Raw genomic sequence first — 18,813 nt, 5'->3', positions numbered from 1 at the left:
TTCCTATAGCGACACAAAGGTGGAGTTCTAGTTGCTATGATTTGGTTTGAAATTCTCTGGTTCAATTTGGGGCTTGTGTTTGTAGGTGGCTAATGTGAGAGTTTCATGGTTATTAATGTGTCCATCGTTGATCGCGATGATGATTCACAAGTTGGGTTTCACAGTTGTGTGAATCTGTGGTGGTTGAATGAACATGGTGCCTCGTCGTGGTTGATTCGATTTGCAGTAGTGGAGATGTTGGGTTTCATTTTGCAATTTGTGGTATATGGCTTTCTGATTTGTAGGTTTGAAATCATAATGGGACTTCTTGTGGACGAGGCACGAAATGGATCATTAGGGTTTTGTCATGGCTTCTATTTGTGGTGTGAGGAAGTGGTGATTGAAAGAGCTTTTTGTTGTAGTTCGTGGTTGCACTGTTGGTGGCTTCACGTTTGGTTTGGATGGTTGGCCATTGAGGTTCTCACGGTCTAGTGCATGATTTAGGGTTTTCCGTAACGTGCTTGTAGGTTGCCTATCTACGATTTACAGCTTGCTTGAAGAAGATGTTGGTTGTCACGCGATAATGGTATGAGGAAGAATATGGTTGTAAAACTATAGAAAATGGTATTTTAGAAGTGGTGGTAGTTTAAAAATAGTGAGACTCAATTATTTTAATGTTAAATGGTTTATTTATAAATAGTTTTGTTATAAACAAGTTTCATTATTTTAAAATGTATCATCTCTCTAGAAAACACTTTTCTAAAGTTCTCTACCTTCTCTCTAAGAGTTATAGCTCATGAGTCATCTCTTTGACAATCAGGAAGTGTCTAGATGATCATTGCAACAAGGTTTACCTATCCATTCGATCAATTTCTAGTTTAGAGCAAATAAGTTTCAACTCATTTTTCTTCTTTTGTTCTTAATCAGAAATTAGAAGAGATTGTTGTCACATGCATAATCTTGCTTCTTCTACTTGTTCTTGGTTAAACTAAGGTTTTAAGGACTCTTTTTGTTTTCAATTCGGTGTTTCGTAGGTCTTTGTAGAATTTCCTTGTGTTCCAAGCAATCAGGGAGACACTTCTAGAGTTGATAGTTCCTTGTGAGGTAAGGGAAGTTAGAATTAGTCTTAGATTTATGTTTGTGATTTAAATTATTTATGTTTGTGGTTTAAATTCAGCATCCCTATGGATGATAATGTGAATTAAGTGAAATTGTTATGTTTGTACCAATATACTTGTTGTATAGATGATGAACAATGATTAGGGTGATGTTTGAATGTTTGGTATGGTGTATTTGTAATGCTTCTATTGTTATAATTGTGCATGGTGAAGTTGTATGGTAAATTAAAATTGAATTCAAAATGTTTAGAGTAAAGAAAATTAATTGGATTTTAAGGTCAAAAATAAAGGTTTTGATGGATGAGTTTGAGAGATAGGTGTTGGAGTGAGGAAGTAACTGATTTAGTATTGTTATATGATCATTTGAGACTTGTTAGAAGTGTTCTTTGAGTGAAATTTGATATGGAACAAAGAGGTAGTTCTTTGGGGTAGTTTTGGAGTGTTTTAAACGTAAAAGAGAGGTTTTGAGTAGTGAGATTTTGAATCAACGAGTGTAAACTGTTTTGGGAAGTTAGAGGTGTGTTATTATATCTATTATGACTTGTCTAGGCTTTCAAATGAGAAAAATCTGGTGTAAAACTGTTAGAGTCATCTTAGGGTGAGTTCTTTAGTGTTTTTAGTCAAATGTTAAGGTTTTACATAGTGAGAACTTGAAAATAGAATGGCTAAGAGTAATCTGAGGTGTTGAGGTGTACCAACAAGTGTATTTAAACTTGATTATGCAATTGGTGGACTGATGTGGGTGTGGAAAGTGTTCAAAGTCATAAAAAATTATTTGGCCATAGTTTTTAGTTTTAATAGATTATGTTGATAACATAATAGATTAAAACAGAAACTATAGTTTAATAGATTATGTTAATAACATAATAGATTCAAACACAAACTACAGTCTAATAAATTATGTTAATAACATAATAGATTAAAATGAGCAGTTTTTGCCTATTTTGCTTTATGTGAATTCTGGCTTGCCCTACCAGATTAGATTATTAATCTAATTGATTGTTTCTACCAGTAAAGTGAAATTTTGACTAATCTAAACCAAACTCACTATTACTCATATGATATATGTCTTTCATTTGTTCTTTTATGATCCTAAACAATGTTATCATCAATTTTATATGTTGGTATGTCATGTAAAATTGACGGTTATATGGATATGGTTTCAAAGTTATAAAGGTTAGTTACAAGGTGGAACATTGTGGTATGCTTTCAAGTATCAATAGTTTGGGGGTTATCTTGATACTTTAATGGTCATACATTCTCAAATAGAGATGTTTGACATATGTGGTGAGAGTAGCAGAAAGAGGTCTTAGTCTTGGGTGCTTCCAGTGTGATCCAAGGCGTGGAACAGACTAACCTTATGAGTATGGTAGGGTGAAACCCATTGACTATGGCTTTGCAAAGCAGTAGAAGTCATCACAAGTGCATAACCTGTCATAGCTCGACATTCATTCTAAGTTCGGACAGTCAAGTCAAAGTATTGTCATGCATAAAGTGTTTGGTTGTTTTGGTGTGATATGTGTATCATGTGTAAAATGCTTAAAATGTTCAAATATATTAACAATTGTTTTTATATCTAGCTTATCCTTGCTTTTGTATCTAGCTTATCCTTGCTTTTGTCTTTGTTTGTCTGTGTGTGTTTTCTCTTTTTGCGATGATCATCTTAAATAGTGTGAGCTTAGGGAGAACGTCTTTTCAGTCGTTTCAGTATGAGGTTGAGGGTGAAGCAACCACACAGATAGAGTTTTGTTCTCCAAGTGTAAGATCTTTTTCATCGGTAGTCTGTAGTTTCTTGTAAGTTATCAACTATGTAATGTTTTATTTTAGTTGTTTTATACTACTAATGTTATAATGGTGGCGCATTGCAGCGGTGTAGTGGCGGGAGGGAGAATTTGGTGACGGACGATGCAGGGGCAATGGAGTTGAGGGTATTGGGAGGAAGATGAGATGATGTCGTTGCCACATCATTCACTGATGGCTCACATAAATACTATGCCGTTAACAATTTAGACGTCTTTAGAGAAAATGATCAAATTAAACAAAAATTACAAAAATAAAAGACCAAAATAGAAACCAAAATAAGTATTAAGCATTAAGAAAGATTAAAATTAAATTTTAAACTTTTGGTCCTAGTCTTATATAACTTCTAACTTTTGTTATAACAATTAAATAATCGTTCAGTTACACATATATAATGTTTTCAAATATCAATAAACTTAGTATTTACATTATGTACTCACATAACCTATTTTTCGAAGTAAAATTTAACTGAATCATGCACTCATAGCAGATTCCTACCAATTCAAGACGATGTAGAAAACATTCTACAAGCTTAATTCTCATCAATAAAATATTGCCTCCCGGGTCTCCTCATTTGATTTTTTTCGTAAAAATTAATTATATGGATGAGTGTCTTCTTCAGCGTTAGAGTTCTACTAGTCACATTTTAAAAAAAAAAATTATAAAAATCACGACATCATATATTTAATTTAGAAGAAAATATACAACAGACTTGGAATTAATTATAGTATTCACAAGCATAATGTGAAAAGAGGAATTTTATTTTTTTTCTTTTTTATATTTTGCAAATCAATTGTTTTGTTACAACAATAAGACAATGTTTAACTTGACGGACACATTGTCATCAAGCTTTTTTGTATGATCAACTTTACATGCAATTTTAAGTTGATGGACGTATCATAAAAATATTTCGTATGTCTTGTTTTAGAAAAAAATTTGTTCTATCATTAAAGGAGGTTTAATAATATATAAGTTAAAAGTCTTAGAGAAGAGAAACATTCACGCTTAAAGATTTTATATTGACTTGTTTATAAATTCAAATTACATTCAATTGTTAATAAACATAGTAAAGTTTTACTAACAAAGGTATCGTTATAAAGTATATATAGCGAGTATTTTTTTTGGATCTTAGTTATTTTTAGCTAAATTTTAGTATTATTTGGATTATTACTAATATTATTTGAATTACAATTATTATTGCATAAAATCAAATATTACCTTAATCATAACTAGGGGTGGACAAATGAAACTACACTGTATTGTACTACTAAAATTTGTACTGAACTAAAAACTAGTTTGTTTAAACTGAACTGTAAAATAGTTCAGACAAACTGCACTGTTTTTTATTTTATAAAACTGAACTGTACTGTACTAAATTGTACTAAACTACGAACTGAATTACTAACTATGCTAATTTTAAACTGAATTGCATTAATTTTCGAACTAAATAGTATAACAATACATGTTTTTTTAATTGAAATTTATTTTAATATTTATTTTATTTTATTCATAAGTGTCTTATAAATTGATTTTTTAATTATTTGATATTATTATTTTCTATTTTATTTATATTTCTTTTATTATTGGAAATTATTTTATTATTTATGTTATTTTATTGCTAAAAAATATAAAAAATAACGTGATACACTGACACAATCCATACATATATATATATATATATATATATATATATATATATATATATATATATATATATACATACGTTATAGGTAACTTCAAAAATATAAAAATATAAATTACGTTCTTTAATTATATACATTATGTTTATTAATAAAAAAAATATAAAAATTTGTGATAAAAAAATTTTGTCTTAAAAAATTAATTATTAATTATTAAATAAATTTTTTTTGGCAAGACAAAGCAGTTAAGAAAAGTAAATACAGTTCTCACAGTTAACTCAACTGAAACTGTTATAAGTTCAGTTTTTAAAAACTAAACCATAAAATAGTATAATGAACTTTTAGTAAAAGTAGATCAGTTTTTGTAGTATAATATAGTACAGTTAACTATAGTACACTACAGATAAGTTATTTTTGTCCAATCCTAATCATAACCACTTCTAAAACAAGTATTATTTAGATGTAAGTGATTTCTAGTTAAATATAAATATTATTTGAAACTCAACAGTTTGTAGCTATATAACTTCGTTTTTGGGTGTGATCTAAATTATCAAAGGTTTCTAACTAAAAATGGTAACATCCTAAAACAAATACATGATTTAGAATATTTTTTTTTGTTTTTCAATGAACACAATAATGTTCTTTCTCACAAACTAGGAGTTGAGGATTGTTTAAATAATGCAAGGTTGTTAAGAATGTTATCATTCTTGTCTTCCCTTTCTTCTTCTATAGAAATTTTATATATAGAGGTTAAGGAGAACAAATTTACTACAAATCCTTTTCTAGACGTTGTGCTTGTTGAAGAAGTTCTTCTTCTTCAAGTTGTGTTTGTCCATGCACAAATGTAGAAAGGCATTAAATGTTTTCCGTACAACATCAAATGCACATAACTTTTTATGCAACGTCATGATATTTAACATGACTTATGAGGCTTAGCTTAGCTAAAGGAGTTAAACATGTCATACAAGGGATCAATAGTGACTACTAGTGTCGTAGCAAAGAAGATGATAAAATAAGCAGGAGGGAGGAGGTGTACAATGTCATGGATGAAGTTGATTGAGTGATAAAAGTTGACAAGTCTTTGTAAGATAATCTTGTAAGATAGAAGAAATGAACATTCTGCATAAATAAAACAAGCACTTATAATAATATTTGAGATGTAGCGTGAAAATACTTAAAATTACACATCTTTGTTGCTTTTCCAAGTGTTAACTTACACTATGAAGACATTCATGGAAGATGTTATGCATCTATTAGTGGATGAAACACTTTCCCCTATCATGATTTAATGCTTAAAAAAAAAAATCACAATTTATACTTTCTTGTGCAATAGACTTAATAAAAATAAAATGAAATTTGTTGGCCTTTACTTTAACAATCTCTCTTCTTTTATGATGATTAAAACAATAGATTCTAAATTTACATATTTTCAAAAAGGTATTTCACTATATCACCCTTCTTTAACGATTGATTTTTAAATTTACATATTTTTATAAAAGGGGCATTTCATTAGATAAGTTTGAACCTATTCAAATAGATAATAAATATACTAACACAAGTTTGATGAGATTTCAAACTTTATCACTAGATTTTCATTATAGTTTATTATATCGGAAAGATATAATCTTTGTCTATCATTATAAATTATAATGAACAAAACATCATTGAATAAATTCAGACTTTATTACTCAATCTATTACAAATTATCAGAGTAAAAACAAATTTATAAACAAGAAAAACTAAAGATAAAAAATATTTATATTCTTCTTTTTCTTCGTGCCCCATCGAATGGACAACACTAACTTATACATCTAAGCTTTATCTATTATCCCCTTAAAAACTACCAAAAAATAACCTTAGTTTAACTTTTCTTCATACGACAAAAGAACAATTATTTCTTTGGTTAAAAGACTCTAGAAGAATTGCAACTATATTTGTGAAGATTTAAAAGTGATTTAGATTAATTTCTATTGATTAAGATATTATTTTATGTTTTCTCTCACTTGATTTGATCTCATGTTAAAAGCAGAAAAATCCAAATATTTTTAGAACTTGCTTGGTGATAGACAATTCTTTTTATTGATCAAAAGGTGTTTTATATTTGTTAAAATATTCTTGGTTGGTTTAGTAAGAATGTAGGAAACATTTCAATCTATACTAGATTATCAGTTTATTCAATTAAAGTCACTTGAAACCATGAGGAGTTCTAATCTTTCTATTTTAATTGATCAAACTATGAAATTATAATGGATTAAAATCACTAAAGCTCAATTTGTGTTGTGAATATTTTTGTTCTAATCTGTTAAGAAAAGAATCAATGAATTAATATTACTTACATGTGATATTAACATATTCAAACATAATTTCAATTGATTAAATCTCTTAATGCTTTTTTTGAAGGCTTTGTTTTAATCTATTATAGGACTTAGTCCATTAAAACTCTCTTATATGTTTCTATATATATTTCTTTCGTTTTAAAACCAAATTACATGAAACCAAAACTATTCTTTTGAAATAATTTTAGCATCAGAGAAAGAGTCTCTGTTGAGTTCAAAACCTTTTTTTTTTGGAGCGTATTTTGCATTGCAGAGAATGTTCTCATCTTGGCATCTGCCAAGAAAATATTACAAACACATGTTAATGACAAAAATCTCATGAGGAACTTGTTTAAAGAGATAGACACATAGTGTTGCATGAATTGCATTTCAAGCGTCTTAGTTTTCATGCAAGAACAAATGTACCCTTGAAATTGAAAAATTTAAATCTCTCAACGGAAGATGCTTACTTGGAAGATGCTAATTCAAACTAGTTTTGAATAGAGTTTGACATATTTTGGATCGAGAGTAAATTCTACAAATAATTATCAAACCCAGAAGAAATTTAGAAGATATAAACGGAATAAATAGCATAGCACTTCCAAATTGCAATTATTCTGCATAAGAAGGTAACGTTTTACACCAGGGAGAAAATGCAATAGGCATATTTAACATGATTGGGTGTAAGCAGCAAAAGGCATTGCAAGCCTATAGAACAAAAAAATTAAACATTGAAAAGGATTGACTTTTGTTTTAAGAGCACCAATTGCAGCAAGAAAATGATAAATATGAGGAAGGGACATGACCAGTTCTTCGTATATAATCTGCTTGCTCTTCAGTTTTTGCAGCTTGATGATTTCTATTGGCTTCTGCTGCTGCTCGTTTTTCCTCAGCTTTATGCCTTGCCGCAGCTAAATTATTCATTAGCTTATCATGTGCCTTACTACGTATTCTCTCAACTTCTACCTGCAATCAATGATTATAATTATGGTAATAATAATCAAAGTTTGTGCTTTTCAATACCATGTACCATTAAGATATGACTACTTCATTTATTGTTGAGAAAGTTTGCTAAAATGTTAGAAATCTAATAAAAAGTCACCATTGCTTACCATTTTCTACTTCAACATCTCATTTCCTATTCAAACTTTGAAGTGTGTGCAACTCAAACGCCTTTACTATATTGTGCTGAAATTTAGCTTCATTTAGAAGGATAAGGATTGAACTCAGTAATGATAGGTGTATACCTCAATTTTTTTCATCTTGGCTTCTGTTTTTGCTTTCTGATGATTTTCCCATGCTTGAATTTTCATCTCCTCACGCCTAAACCTGTGTAATTAACACCATATTCCTGCTTCAGAGAATTTTAGTATGTAACAACGAAAAATAATCTTAACGTGTTTCTGAAACTGTTTAGAAAATGTGGTTAATTATATTACAAAAATTTATTCATCTTGCCAGAAACATATCCATGACTAAGGGAGGGAAGACAAGTTTTTTTAAGCTAGTATTTCAGAAGAAACTGACATAAAAATTAAAGAATTAGTTCCTTGAAGTTCTGCACTGTAGTTTATAGTGTTCAAGTCAATTTTGTAACCATATTTATTTCCTCTGCTATATCTCTTCCTTTCTTTTCACATTTCTTGCCTAGATTTGTCATTACTAAGTCATTTATGATGATTTTTTCAAACAAAACATAGGAAACCAGGTACATAATTATAAGGAAATCAGGGGAAACCAAACCACAAACATGAAAAAGTTTTACAAAAGGCTACTCACAGAAGAAATGTCGTAGAAACATTAATTACATCGGTCCAGATTCTATGACAAATATTCCTTGATCTATTTGTAGCAAAAATTAAATAGACAAATGACAAAGAACAATATACTAGAAAGCTTAACCTATAATATGAAGCAACTTCAATTCTTCTACTTTTATATCTTAGAGATGTCACATTATCTTCTTGTCATGCAAGAGCTTTTAGGCAGCACCCTTTACTTTATGAAATTTAATTTAAAGATGAAAAAATTGGGTATGTCAATGGATTTAGATCCCTAAAGCAGCATATATTACATGATAGTATAAACTGACCTGGCCATATACTTGGCCTTCTCAGCTTCCTCCCATGCTGCTGCACGTGCTTCAACAACACTCTTAGGCGGTTCTGGTTTTGTTTTGAGGGAAGTTGATGCATCTTTATCCTCCTCTTCTTTGCTAGCCCAGGCAGCAATATTCATTTTACCAAGTTGTGTCCCAAGGACCATTATTTCACGCCTGGTTTTCATCTGTAGCTCCTTTTCGGACAATTCATTCTTGTTGAGATTCAGATTGTCACTATGCAGATCAGTTAAAGTAGATGCAGGGGATGATCTAGGGGGAGTAGAAGGCCGAGAAGAGTTAGGACTGCGCATTGGTGTCGTCGCCCTCACAGGGGTACCTGTTCTTGAAGGCTCCTGGCTAGCAATAGGGGTCATTTCAGTTCCCATATCTCTCATTGATACAGACCGAGCAGTTGAAGGGGGAGGAACAAATGTTGTTGCATTCTGGATGGCAAGAGACGAATTGTGCTGGCTAAGGCTAACTGTAAACATAAAATAGCAGTCCCATAAATGAACTATAGTTACTAAAACTAAACACAGATTATTTAACACCTTCAAATCAAATTGTCTATAGTATTATCAACTTCAGACAGAAAGACTGTTCAAGCAATTAATAATAAGGGATTTCATAGCATGAAAATTCAAATGTATATACATTTTGAATAAACTAAAAGTTTGTTTATATCTCCATTAATGAATTCCAGAACACAATCAAACATTTACCACAAGAACTTGCAATTGCATAGGGATCAGCCTCCCAACTCACAAATTTCTGTCCTCCACTTTCCATCTTAGTTTGATTTGTATCAATTTGCTTGGTATCCGGTTCATCTAAAGCAATTTCTCTTTGATCTGGAACTTCAACAACAACCTTCATTGAAGGTTGCCGGCTTCCATAACCAAGACTACCAACCTTACGTGGACCTACATGCCCACCTTGCCCTTGAGCCTGCACTGTCTTTGGCCTGTTTGATGTTGGACTTGCTATCCACTTCTGAGCATCATCCCATTTAGATGGCGCTGGTTTTGAGAATGGCCTCACTGGCACTCTCTGTGTAGACCGCTCGGCCTTTTGAAATTCAAACACTGATGATGAGATGCTCATATTTTCATGCCCACTATCATAATCTGAAGAAGGGTCTTCTAAGATTCTATTCCTTGAAGTCACTGCTGCATTAGCCTTCACAAAACGATCATCACCAACTGCATCTATGCTACTGGTGCGAACTAATGCAGAAGTTGAATATTCAGGAAGGACACTCACAACATCTACATCTTTACAATGATCAGAACTGCTACCACCTGTAACAGATATGTCAAATAGAAGTAAACTTACTACTGCTGCCAGAGTGGGAAACAACATTCATTCTATAACACTAACGAACACTTACATATTTGACACTGCCTATAAATATCATTGTATAAACTAATCAACCAAATCTTTAGTTGAAACAAAAAGAAAGATGGGAAATACAAGCTTTAACTTGTAGGTTACCATATTTGAGATAACAAGTAGGCAAGTACATTGTACGTGAACAAAATTCCGGTCCCTTTTCTTCATTTTCTTCTCCTTCTTTTAGATAATTTAAAACATAGTATACTTCTAAATTTTCTCACGAAAGTAAGGGAGATAAATTAAAACACCAAGCAACAATGATAAAGGAGAAATAATCATAGTCAAAATCTTTGAATTTGAGAAAGTAAAATATCTTTCAGATTTACAAAATCGAACCTTGAGAGAGGCATTACATCGATCAAGATAAAGAACCAAGAGTATACGTACCAGATTCATCCATGTCAGAATTCTGAGATCTCGTGGTGAAAGTAGAATCAAGCTCTTCCTCTTCTTTCCTCTTCTTCTCCACGCCCAGTAGCATGTTCCTCAATTTTCCAGGTGAAAATCCCCCACCACCCTGCAAACCCAAGTTTCCATAAGGCTAAAGGCAAATCAAAGAACCCCAAAAACGAACAGATCAAAACAAGAGTTCACACTGTGCAGAACACTAACAAAATGATACTCACTTTCCAAATATAACACAACACGGGTAGGAGAGAAATAGTGAAAAATGCAAATCAAGCAAAAAACAAAAGAGGTGGAAGAGAGACCTGAGGCTTTTGGATCCTTTCGTAAACCATAGTGGATAAGTGGGGCGTCCTGGTGAGAGCAAAAATGCAATCTTTACACAATGTAGTGAAAGTTCATCTGTCCCGTAAGCTTGCAAGTACTTCTTTGGGTTTGAAGCTTTTGAGTTGCAAAAGGGAGAGTGCTCCCTAACGTTTTCAACTTTCAATGAGCAGAGAGAGAAAAAGAGTTGGAAGACAAGAAGATGCAGTAAGAACCGGACCTGTCTCTGCCCTGTTGTTGTACTACATTGGCTTTTGGGGCCCACTTTCCACTCTACATACAATGTAATCCCTTGTGTTGTTACTTCTTTTTAAGTTCAATCTGCTGTGTGCAATTATTACCTGTCTTGTAATGCAAAATCTATCAAATTTAATAAGTTTAGTTACGGCAAATTCATCATAAGAGAGGTGTTTAGCTTCCAATTTTACCCAGTCATAAACTTCCTCAGAGTTGAATTTGAAAATACAATAATTAATAGTTAAAGTGGGGTTTCATATTTTTCTACGACTGTATATACTTTCTTTCCTAGGATACAGTCTAAGTCAAATCACCTAATTAAGTGATAAATTGTTATTTTAGTATTTAGTATATTTATATACTTATTTGAAATTTCGGAATTACAATGAAATAATAACATTTTGTAAAATAATTCATTGTCAATTCATTTATAAGATTTGTATGATCTGAGTTCTAAATCACCGTAAAAAGGAAATTTATTTGTAAAGAGTCTTATGTTTAAGTCAATAAAAGTATTTAAGTAAATATTTGTGAGAAAAAAAAAGATTATCATATTTTGGATATGTGGATATATACAATATAATAACACATATATGATAAATGAATTATGTTAATTATGAAAGGATTTTGTTTATATCACATAAACACTGTTATGTATTTCAAAAAATATACTAAAGAAACTAAAATATTATATGGATCTTATTATTATTAGAAGCTTTGCAACAAATTATATATTATTTTTATAATAATGGGTTGGATAAGGTACATAAGCATTCCAAACTCAAAAATCAGAAACTTTTGTAAGTAAACTAAGTTATTAAATGTATAAGTTTATAAGTTAATTTAAGTAAATAGTCAGATTATTTTTTATTTTTAAGACATAAGGTCGAGTTAAATTTTGACACACTATCAACCATTTTCGATCATAAGATTGGCTCGATATCATATTTCAAATTTTCAAGCACAGGATAGACCATATTGTAATTCTAGGCAGATGATCAACCCAATAATTGGCACATAATTGCCATTGTTTGAGCACTAGCTCAAAGTGCTTGATTGGACGCATGATATGCATAATCGATCCATAATTTTATATTTAATTTAATCACGTAGTCTAAGCTTTTCAACATATTTACCTATCTCCTCATTAAGAAGGTTTTTTGAAGCCATGATTACTCCTTAAGGTGTTTTAGAAGAGGCAAAAGGCTTGAAATACTTTATTTTTTCATTAGTGAAGCATCTTTACCTCTTCTTAAACAATTCTATTTTTCTATATCTTCTCTTTCATTTCTCTCTTACTTATCTTCATCCTCAACTTTTGAGTTTCTCTTCACATTCTCGTTGCTCTCACATCATGTCTTTCTTTTTCATCCGCTTTCACTTCTAGGTACATCTTCATGTCTTCTTTTTTCATTTTTGATTCCTCCATGAGTGGCAACCTTTGGTTAGCCAAAGATTATCGTCATTGGAGATGATAATTCCTTGAGTCACACTTACTCTCTCCTTAGAGAAGATTCTTCAATAGAACCTTCCTCTCTTCCTCCCCCTTTCCTTTCCAAGGTAAAACGCAAGGTTAAGGAAACCTCACAAGTCCCTGAAGATCTTCCTAAGAAGAGGAGAAAGGCAAAATTTCTTCCTATTAACGACCCCGAGTATTACTATGCTCATGGAGAGGTCATTAATTATGCTTCTTACTTCCTCTCCACCTCATTAGTAGAGGATTTAGTTTCTTGTTTTAATATATGTACAAAAGAAATAGATGAATACGTAGAGGTTGAGTGTTGTTCTACTAGGGTTTTCCAAAATCATTTACCTGATTATGCCGACTTCATTTTTGCATATGATATATATGTTTAAAGATCTTAGTATCTGTTTTCCCTTATTTGAGTTTGAGTGTCATATTCTTTCTATGATGAAGATGGGACCCAGCCAACTTGATCCAAATACCTAGGCTTTCTTAAAAAAATTTCAAATTCTATGGGAGCACTAAGGCATAACACTTGTAGCCAATAAATTTATGTAATTTTACTAGTTAAAACATGGTCAAGAGGTAAGCCATATTTCTCTTAAATATGCTCAACATGGGTCTTTGTTTACTGTGTATACTCAATCCTATAAAAGACAAATGTATTTTCTTTTACTCTGACCATACACCAAGGTTTATGCTTTATTGATAAAGGTCGATTAAGCTTAAGTTTAGGGTCGAGCACTACCTTTATACTAAGGAGAGGGGAGATATAATTGTCTTGAAATAACTAGCTTGATCGATTAGTAGTAAGGCTCTCCTCAACGTTCCCTTCACCAAGAATCCTATTGCCTTATTCTTGGGAAATCTCTTATTTACTAGTGTTCCTTTCTTATTAATTTTTTCTTGACTGCTTTGACCTTTGCTATTTTGAAAAAATTATGAGAAAGAAGTTTGACTACCGAGTTAGTCGTGCTCGAGTAGAAGCTTTTCCACTAGCTTGAGTTTAACACTCAATTGAGCCCAACAAAGAAAAAAAAAGGACGTAGAGGACAATGAAGGCTCACTAGCCCATGTCAACCCTCAACCAGAGTGCTTGTTTATTCAACCTAGTTCGTCCACTCGAGTAGGTCCTTGACCAAACCCTACCATTCCCTCATCAATTGTGGTTACCTCTGTCATCCTAATATCCATTATGATAGAAATCTCCAACTTCATTCTTTATGCTCCACAACGTCAAGTTCCTCTTAGTGAAGTTGCGAAAACATTAGAAAGGAAATGGGGGTTGAATGGTGTTTCTCTAAATCTTTTTGAGGTTGATATATATTGATCATGATTTGGATGATCCTCATGAGCAAGTTGAAACCTACTTTATAAATGTTTTCTAGTGAGCGCATTTATAGTTTTGATTTTAGATCATGCTCTTAGTATTTAGGAAAGAGTGAATCTTAGCATAGGTGATGCGTGTTGAAGACGTGTATAGTGATGGCTTGCTTTTCGGATAGTATGATAACTTATAAATTAAATCTTAACACATAAATGTTTTATACTGGTTCACTCAATTGAACTACAATCAGTTCTCTTATAAGATAACTTAGAGGGTTTAATTAGATAATACAAATCCAGTAATTTGTTCGCCATCTCTTCATGGACACATTTCTCTTTGGGGCAAGTCAAGGACATCTCTTTTGTGTTGAGATTGTTGACAACACAATTTCTATATCAATCTAGTTTTTGATGATGGCAACATATTGCTTAATAACAAGTGCATGTTGTTGTTGCACTACATGTTCTTATGCTGATTAAACTGTAACATCTGTTGAACATGTGTATGTGTATGTACTATGTTACATGTTCCTGTGTTGATTGATTGATATATTTCTGGAACATGTGTATATGCTTTAATGTGTTGTGTGCTATGCATCATTTCATATGTTTTACTGCACATATTTTAAAGCAAGAAATCACAAGCACTTTTACAAACTTATTCTTGTGTTACAAAGTTCTAGTACAGTCGATTACATTACTAATGGATTCGACTATGCTAAAATCTTTGTACAAATTTTGAGAATCAGTGCCATGTGCTATTTTGAGAAGAAAAGAATTTCGAAGTGATTGTCATTGTGATAGTCGACACTGTAGTTTACATATTCGATTATATCTGATGTTTGTTTTGAAATTTTGTTATGCTCTTGCACTCTAACGGCTATATTTTTAAAAGTTAGTTGAGCATTGATGACTTGGTCAACTGTATTGAATGAGTTCTGTTATTTGTTGACCATAGGCTACTAAGTTGACTGAACTGTTATAATACAGTTGACTGAATTAGTAGCACATTCGACTAAGAATCTAAGTGATTAACATAAATCTATAAATAGACTGAACACAAGTTTGTTTTGAGACTTTTGATGATCTAACAATTTCATTTCTGTTTTAGATTTCTCTTAACTCCAAGAATTCTCCAAGAAGACAGTGGTGATCTTTCTTGAACGAGATTCAAAGAGGAGATTCAATTGCGCATTCATTGGCTGATCAACATCTGCACAATAAGGTGCTTCTGTGATTGATCGTGTAGGCTTGACATCCTGTGAAGACTGCTGGAACTGTCTGAGAGGCTTGGTATCCTGTGAAGACTGTTTGATTTGGACCTGTTGTGATACAGGGGGATAGTTCACTTTGAGGATTGTTCAAAGTGGTGTTGCAAATTGCAGAAGAGGGGATTCTTGCTGCAAGTCTGGTTTTGTTGTGCAACTATATTTTGCTTTTGGGTTAGAGAGGAGATTTATATTTTTGACATGGAGGTCTTCTATAAATTTCTTATTGTAAAAATCGCAACCATTATAGTGCATTTACTTCCTGGGATGGAAGGACACTGGATGTAGGCATTGTTTGCCGAACCAGTATAAAAATTTGTGTTTGCATTTCTTTATCCCTTATCTTTTACATTCCAGTCGACTTTATTCTTTACGCAGTCAACTACGTAATTTTTGCTGCATACATATTCTGATTGCTTGCAATTCAAGAAATTTCAAAAAGCTTTATACTTTGATTACAAGATTGCGAAAAGAAAGTATTTTTTAAACAACACCAATTCACCCCCCTTTTGGTGAAGTAAAGAAACCAACATGTTTTCCAACATTTTGAAGCTTTATTGGCACTCTTCTCCTTATCCTCATCCTTAAAGAAACGGTTCTTCCAAGACTTCAACGTTGGACGTGTTTTTCTTACTTTCGGTTAGCACCTTGCGCCTTAGCTCCTTGAACATGTTCTTCTTGCCTAACTTAGCTTCCAATTGTGCCATGCCTGCATATACCGATACATAGATTAGATAAAAATCGATCTTAGCTTGTGGTAAAAGGAAACATACCAAACATTTTCGTCTGAGGTTACCTCAACACAAGGACTTCAATAATTTTCTTAGTAGGAAGCTGAAAATAAAGTAGATCAAGGATCTCCAAAATTCTCACACCATTGTCATTCATCATACCCCTTGGTCTATCATGGCACCTAATAGGATCTCGAGTCCAGTAAAATGGAAATTTTTTCATCTTATTAGCATAGAAATAGTGAGCCCAACCAAATTCACCATGATTCTAAAAAACCCCATTTTGAAGTTTTTAAAGGACAACAAGTAAGGGGCAAACAAAAAGGACCTAGCTTGGCCAACTAAAGATAACCAACTAACTAGGTCGTTAGGTCGTGTATTGTAATAATGAAGAAAGACTTGGGTGAGGGCTTTAACTTTAGGACCATGCATATGATACGAAAGGCTTGAAGGATAACCCAAATGTTAGGATACAGTTGGGTAGGGGCTACATTCAAAACGTGCAAGACTCCCATGGTCAGTTCATCAAAAGGAAGGCAGACATGTAACTTGGTGAATAATGTCACATACATAAAAAAAAAAATCAGATAATGCTTGCACCCATGACATACATTGTCAATGGAGTAAGCACTTTGGACAAAATGATATCATACTCAGCATGACCTCCAAGTGTATATATGCTAACTTAGAAGGATCGAGTGGTAAAAGATCATTGGCACTTATAAAAGTATATTTTTACTCAAGAACCTACCTACTCATACCCTCCTTTGAAGGGAAACTCATTTTCAACCCACTTTAGGGCATAATCACCTTGGTTCTCCACACCGACATCCCCACTATGACATGATGCACTTGTAAAAGGCTTAACCTTCTTCTCATAACTATGTGCCTTCTCGGCCTTACTCGATGACATACAAGGAGTGTTGGACAAAGATAGACCTAAAAGAGAAAAACAATGCAACACTTTTGACTGCAATATCTCGCCCCTCAATAATGTTGATACACACAAATGTCAAATGATACACCCTACTTCATCATCAATCGTTAGATCTCATCATATTCAATGATCACAATAATAGGTTGTTGCTCTTCTTAAGAAACAACTTCTTTTAACACACCCTAAACTTGTCCATCAAGTCTCTTCACCATTATGCTTCTCAAGATTGGGAGGCTACTATGCCTATGGATGAAGGTCAACATAGCCATAAAATACAAATTTTCTCTACAAAATAAGACTCTCATATTTGGAGTATATCGTATGTGATCAAGATGATCTCAATCGTAGTAGTAGCATTAGTTAAAGGCATAAATAAGGATCAAGTATGACTAAAAGGGAGATTAAGATATAAGATAGATTAGCAAAATTCTAATCAACTTAAGAGAGGTAACTGCCTAGGTAGTCTAGGCCCAACTAGGTAAAAGCCCATGAAACCACTATAAATAGCATTTTTCGTAAGATAATTATTACGTATTAATTCTAGCATTTATTACTATTTTAAGCATGTACCTGACTTGAATATTGAAGTGTTTTTGTAGAGATCATTCCTAGTGTGACATTGAAGACATCTTTACCTAATACATCTAAAATTGCCTTTATGCTTGGAAAAGATCATCTTAGATTAAAGGAAGAATATTGAGGAATGCTTCTCGTGAAATCTTTCTAGAATATATCTCGACCCTGTAAGAATACATACATTTTCTTTCTTCTACATTCCTTCAAATTTATCTCCAATCCAAATAAAGTATATATATGCATGATTGTTCTTTTTTATTTAATAATGAAGAATTATATAGCTTCATAATTTTCCATACGCATACTACTTTCTTGTATCATCAACAATGCCACACTTGAAATTTAAAAAACAACGTTAGTTACATGGGAGTTACTTAAACTTAACTTTCTCCAACTACAAACAAAATTAAATTCAATTTTGTGTGTGCGAGAGAGATTGAGTTCAATTTTTATATTTCAGGAAAAGATAAGCTCGTGGACACGTTTAAGTATTTTCATTTGTGAAAGTGCGTACTAGTGCTTTTTTTGTTGAATAAAAGTGCAAATTGCATTAAAAATGGTAAGTGCGAAGTACTTACAAGCTAAAATAAGGAAAACTTACACAATTATATTTGGGTGCATAAATGTAGTTATCAATGAGTTGTTGAGCTACTTGAACGATTATTCGTGTATAGAAAACATATTATGTTACTCCTCACTAACCAAAATTTAAAATTCTAGCTTATATCATGTGGCATCAACATTAATGGACGTCATGAGAAACAAAATTGGACATTAACGAGAAATCAATTTAATAATGTCATGTTAGTATATAGAAAAGGAGCCTAAAGAATAGAAGAACAAAGAAAAAAAAAAAAGAGATGGAAAATGAGTAAAAATAAATATTTTGTTGAAGTGTAATGAATTAAAAGAAAAATTATAGAAGAGTAAGAGAAAAATGGTGAAGTCATTTGGATAAAATTAAAAACATTTAATCAATTATTTATTTATCTTAATCCATTATACGTGTATAACATATTTCCTAAAAACTCAAATAATTAAATATATTTGTGATAACTTTCAGTAAATACACAACGTATGACATAATAGATTTACACATCTATTAATAAAATAAATACATTTTTTCATATTAATTACCATTTTAAAAATTAGTAATATGATTAGAAAATTTTGTATGTAAGTGAAACCTACATAAA

General features: G+C 32.0%; 1 protein-coding gene across 2 annotated transcripts; it reads right to left on the bottom strand.

Moving 5' to 3' along the window:
* Nucleotides 1–7,423: 7,423 nt before the first annotated feature.
* LOC106780010 lies at nt 7,424–11,344 on the bottom strand. Of its 2 annotated transcripts, XM_014668245.2 has the most exons (6): nt 11,059–11,342; nt 10,736–10,865; nt 9,676–10,254; nt 8,945–9,434; nt 8,100–8,181; nt 7,424–7,818 (listed from the first exon to the last, which is right to left on the bottom strand). In XM_014668245.2, the coding sequence occupies exons 1-6, from the start codon at nt 11,086–11,088 to the stop codon at nt 7,606–7,608; spliced, it is 1,524 nt and encodes a 507-aa protein (XP_014523731.1). In that variant the 5' UTR covers nt 11,089–11,342; the 3' UTR covers nt 7,424–7,605. The 2 variants fall into 2 exon arrangements, with proteins under 2 accessions (XP_014523731.1, XP_022632548.1); XM_022776827.1 differs by lacking the exon at nt 7,424–7,818 and having other exon boundaries at nt 8,097–8,203; nt 11,059–11,344.
* Nucleotides 11,345–18,813: the final 7,469 nt, after the last annotated feature.

Source organism: Vigna radiata, unplaced genomic scaffold, assembly GCF_000741045.1.
Source record: "Vigna radiata var. radiata cultivar VC1973A unplaced genomic scaffold, Vradiata_ver6 scaffold_389, whole genome shotgun sequence".
In the NCBI taxonomy this organism is placed as follows: Eukaryota; Viridiplantae; Streptophyta; class Magnoliopsida; order Fabales; family Fabaceae; genus Vigna; species Vigna radiata.
Note: the sequence above shows the minus strand (reverse complement) of the source record. Positions and strands in the feature narration are given on the sequence as shown.

Excerpts from the sequence above, each read along its gene's own strand:
- LOC106780010 (XM_014668245.2), bottom strand. The coding sequence starts at position 11,088 with ATGGTTTACGAAAGGATCCAAAAGCCTCAG. Across the intron at positions 10,866-11,058 it reads AAAGGATCCAAAAGCCTCAG|GGTGGTGGGGGATTTTCACC; the intron begins GTCTCTCTTCCA and ends TTGGGTTTGCAG. Across the intron at positions 7,819-8,099 it reads CCAAGATGAAAAAAATTGAG|GTAGAAGTTGAGAGAATACG; the intron begins GTATACACCTAT and ends CATTGATTGCAG.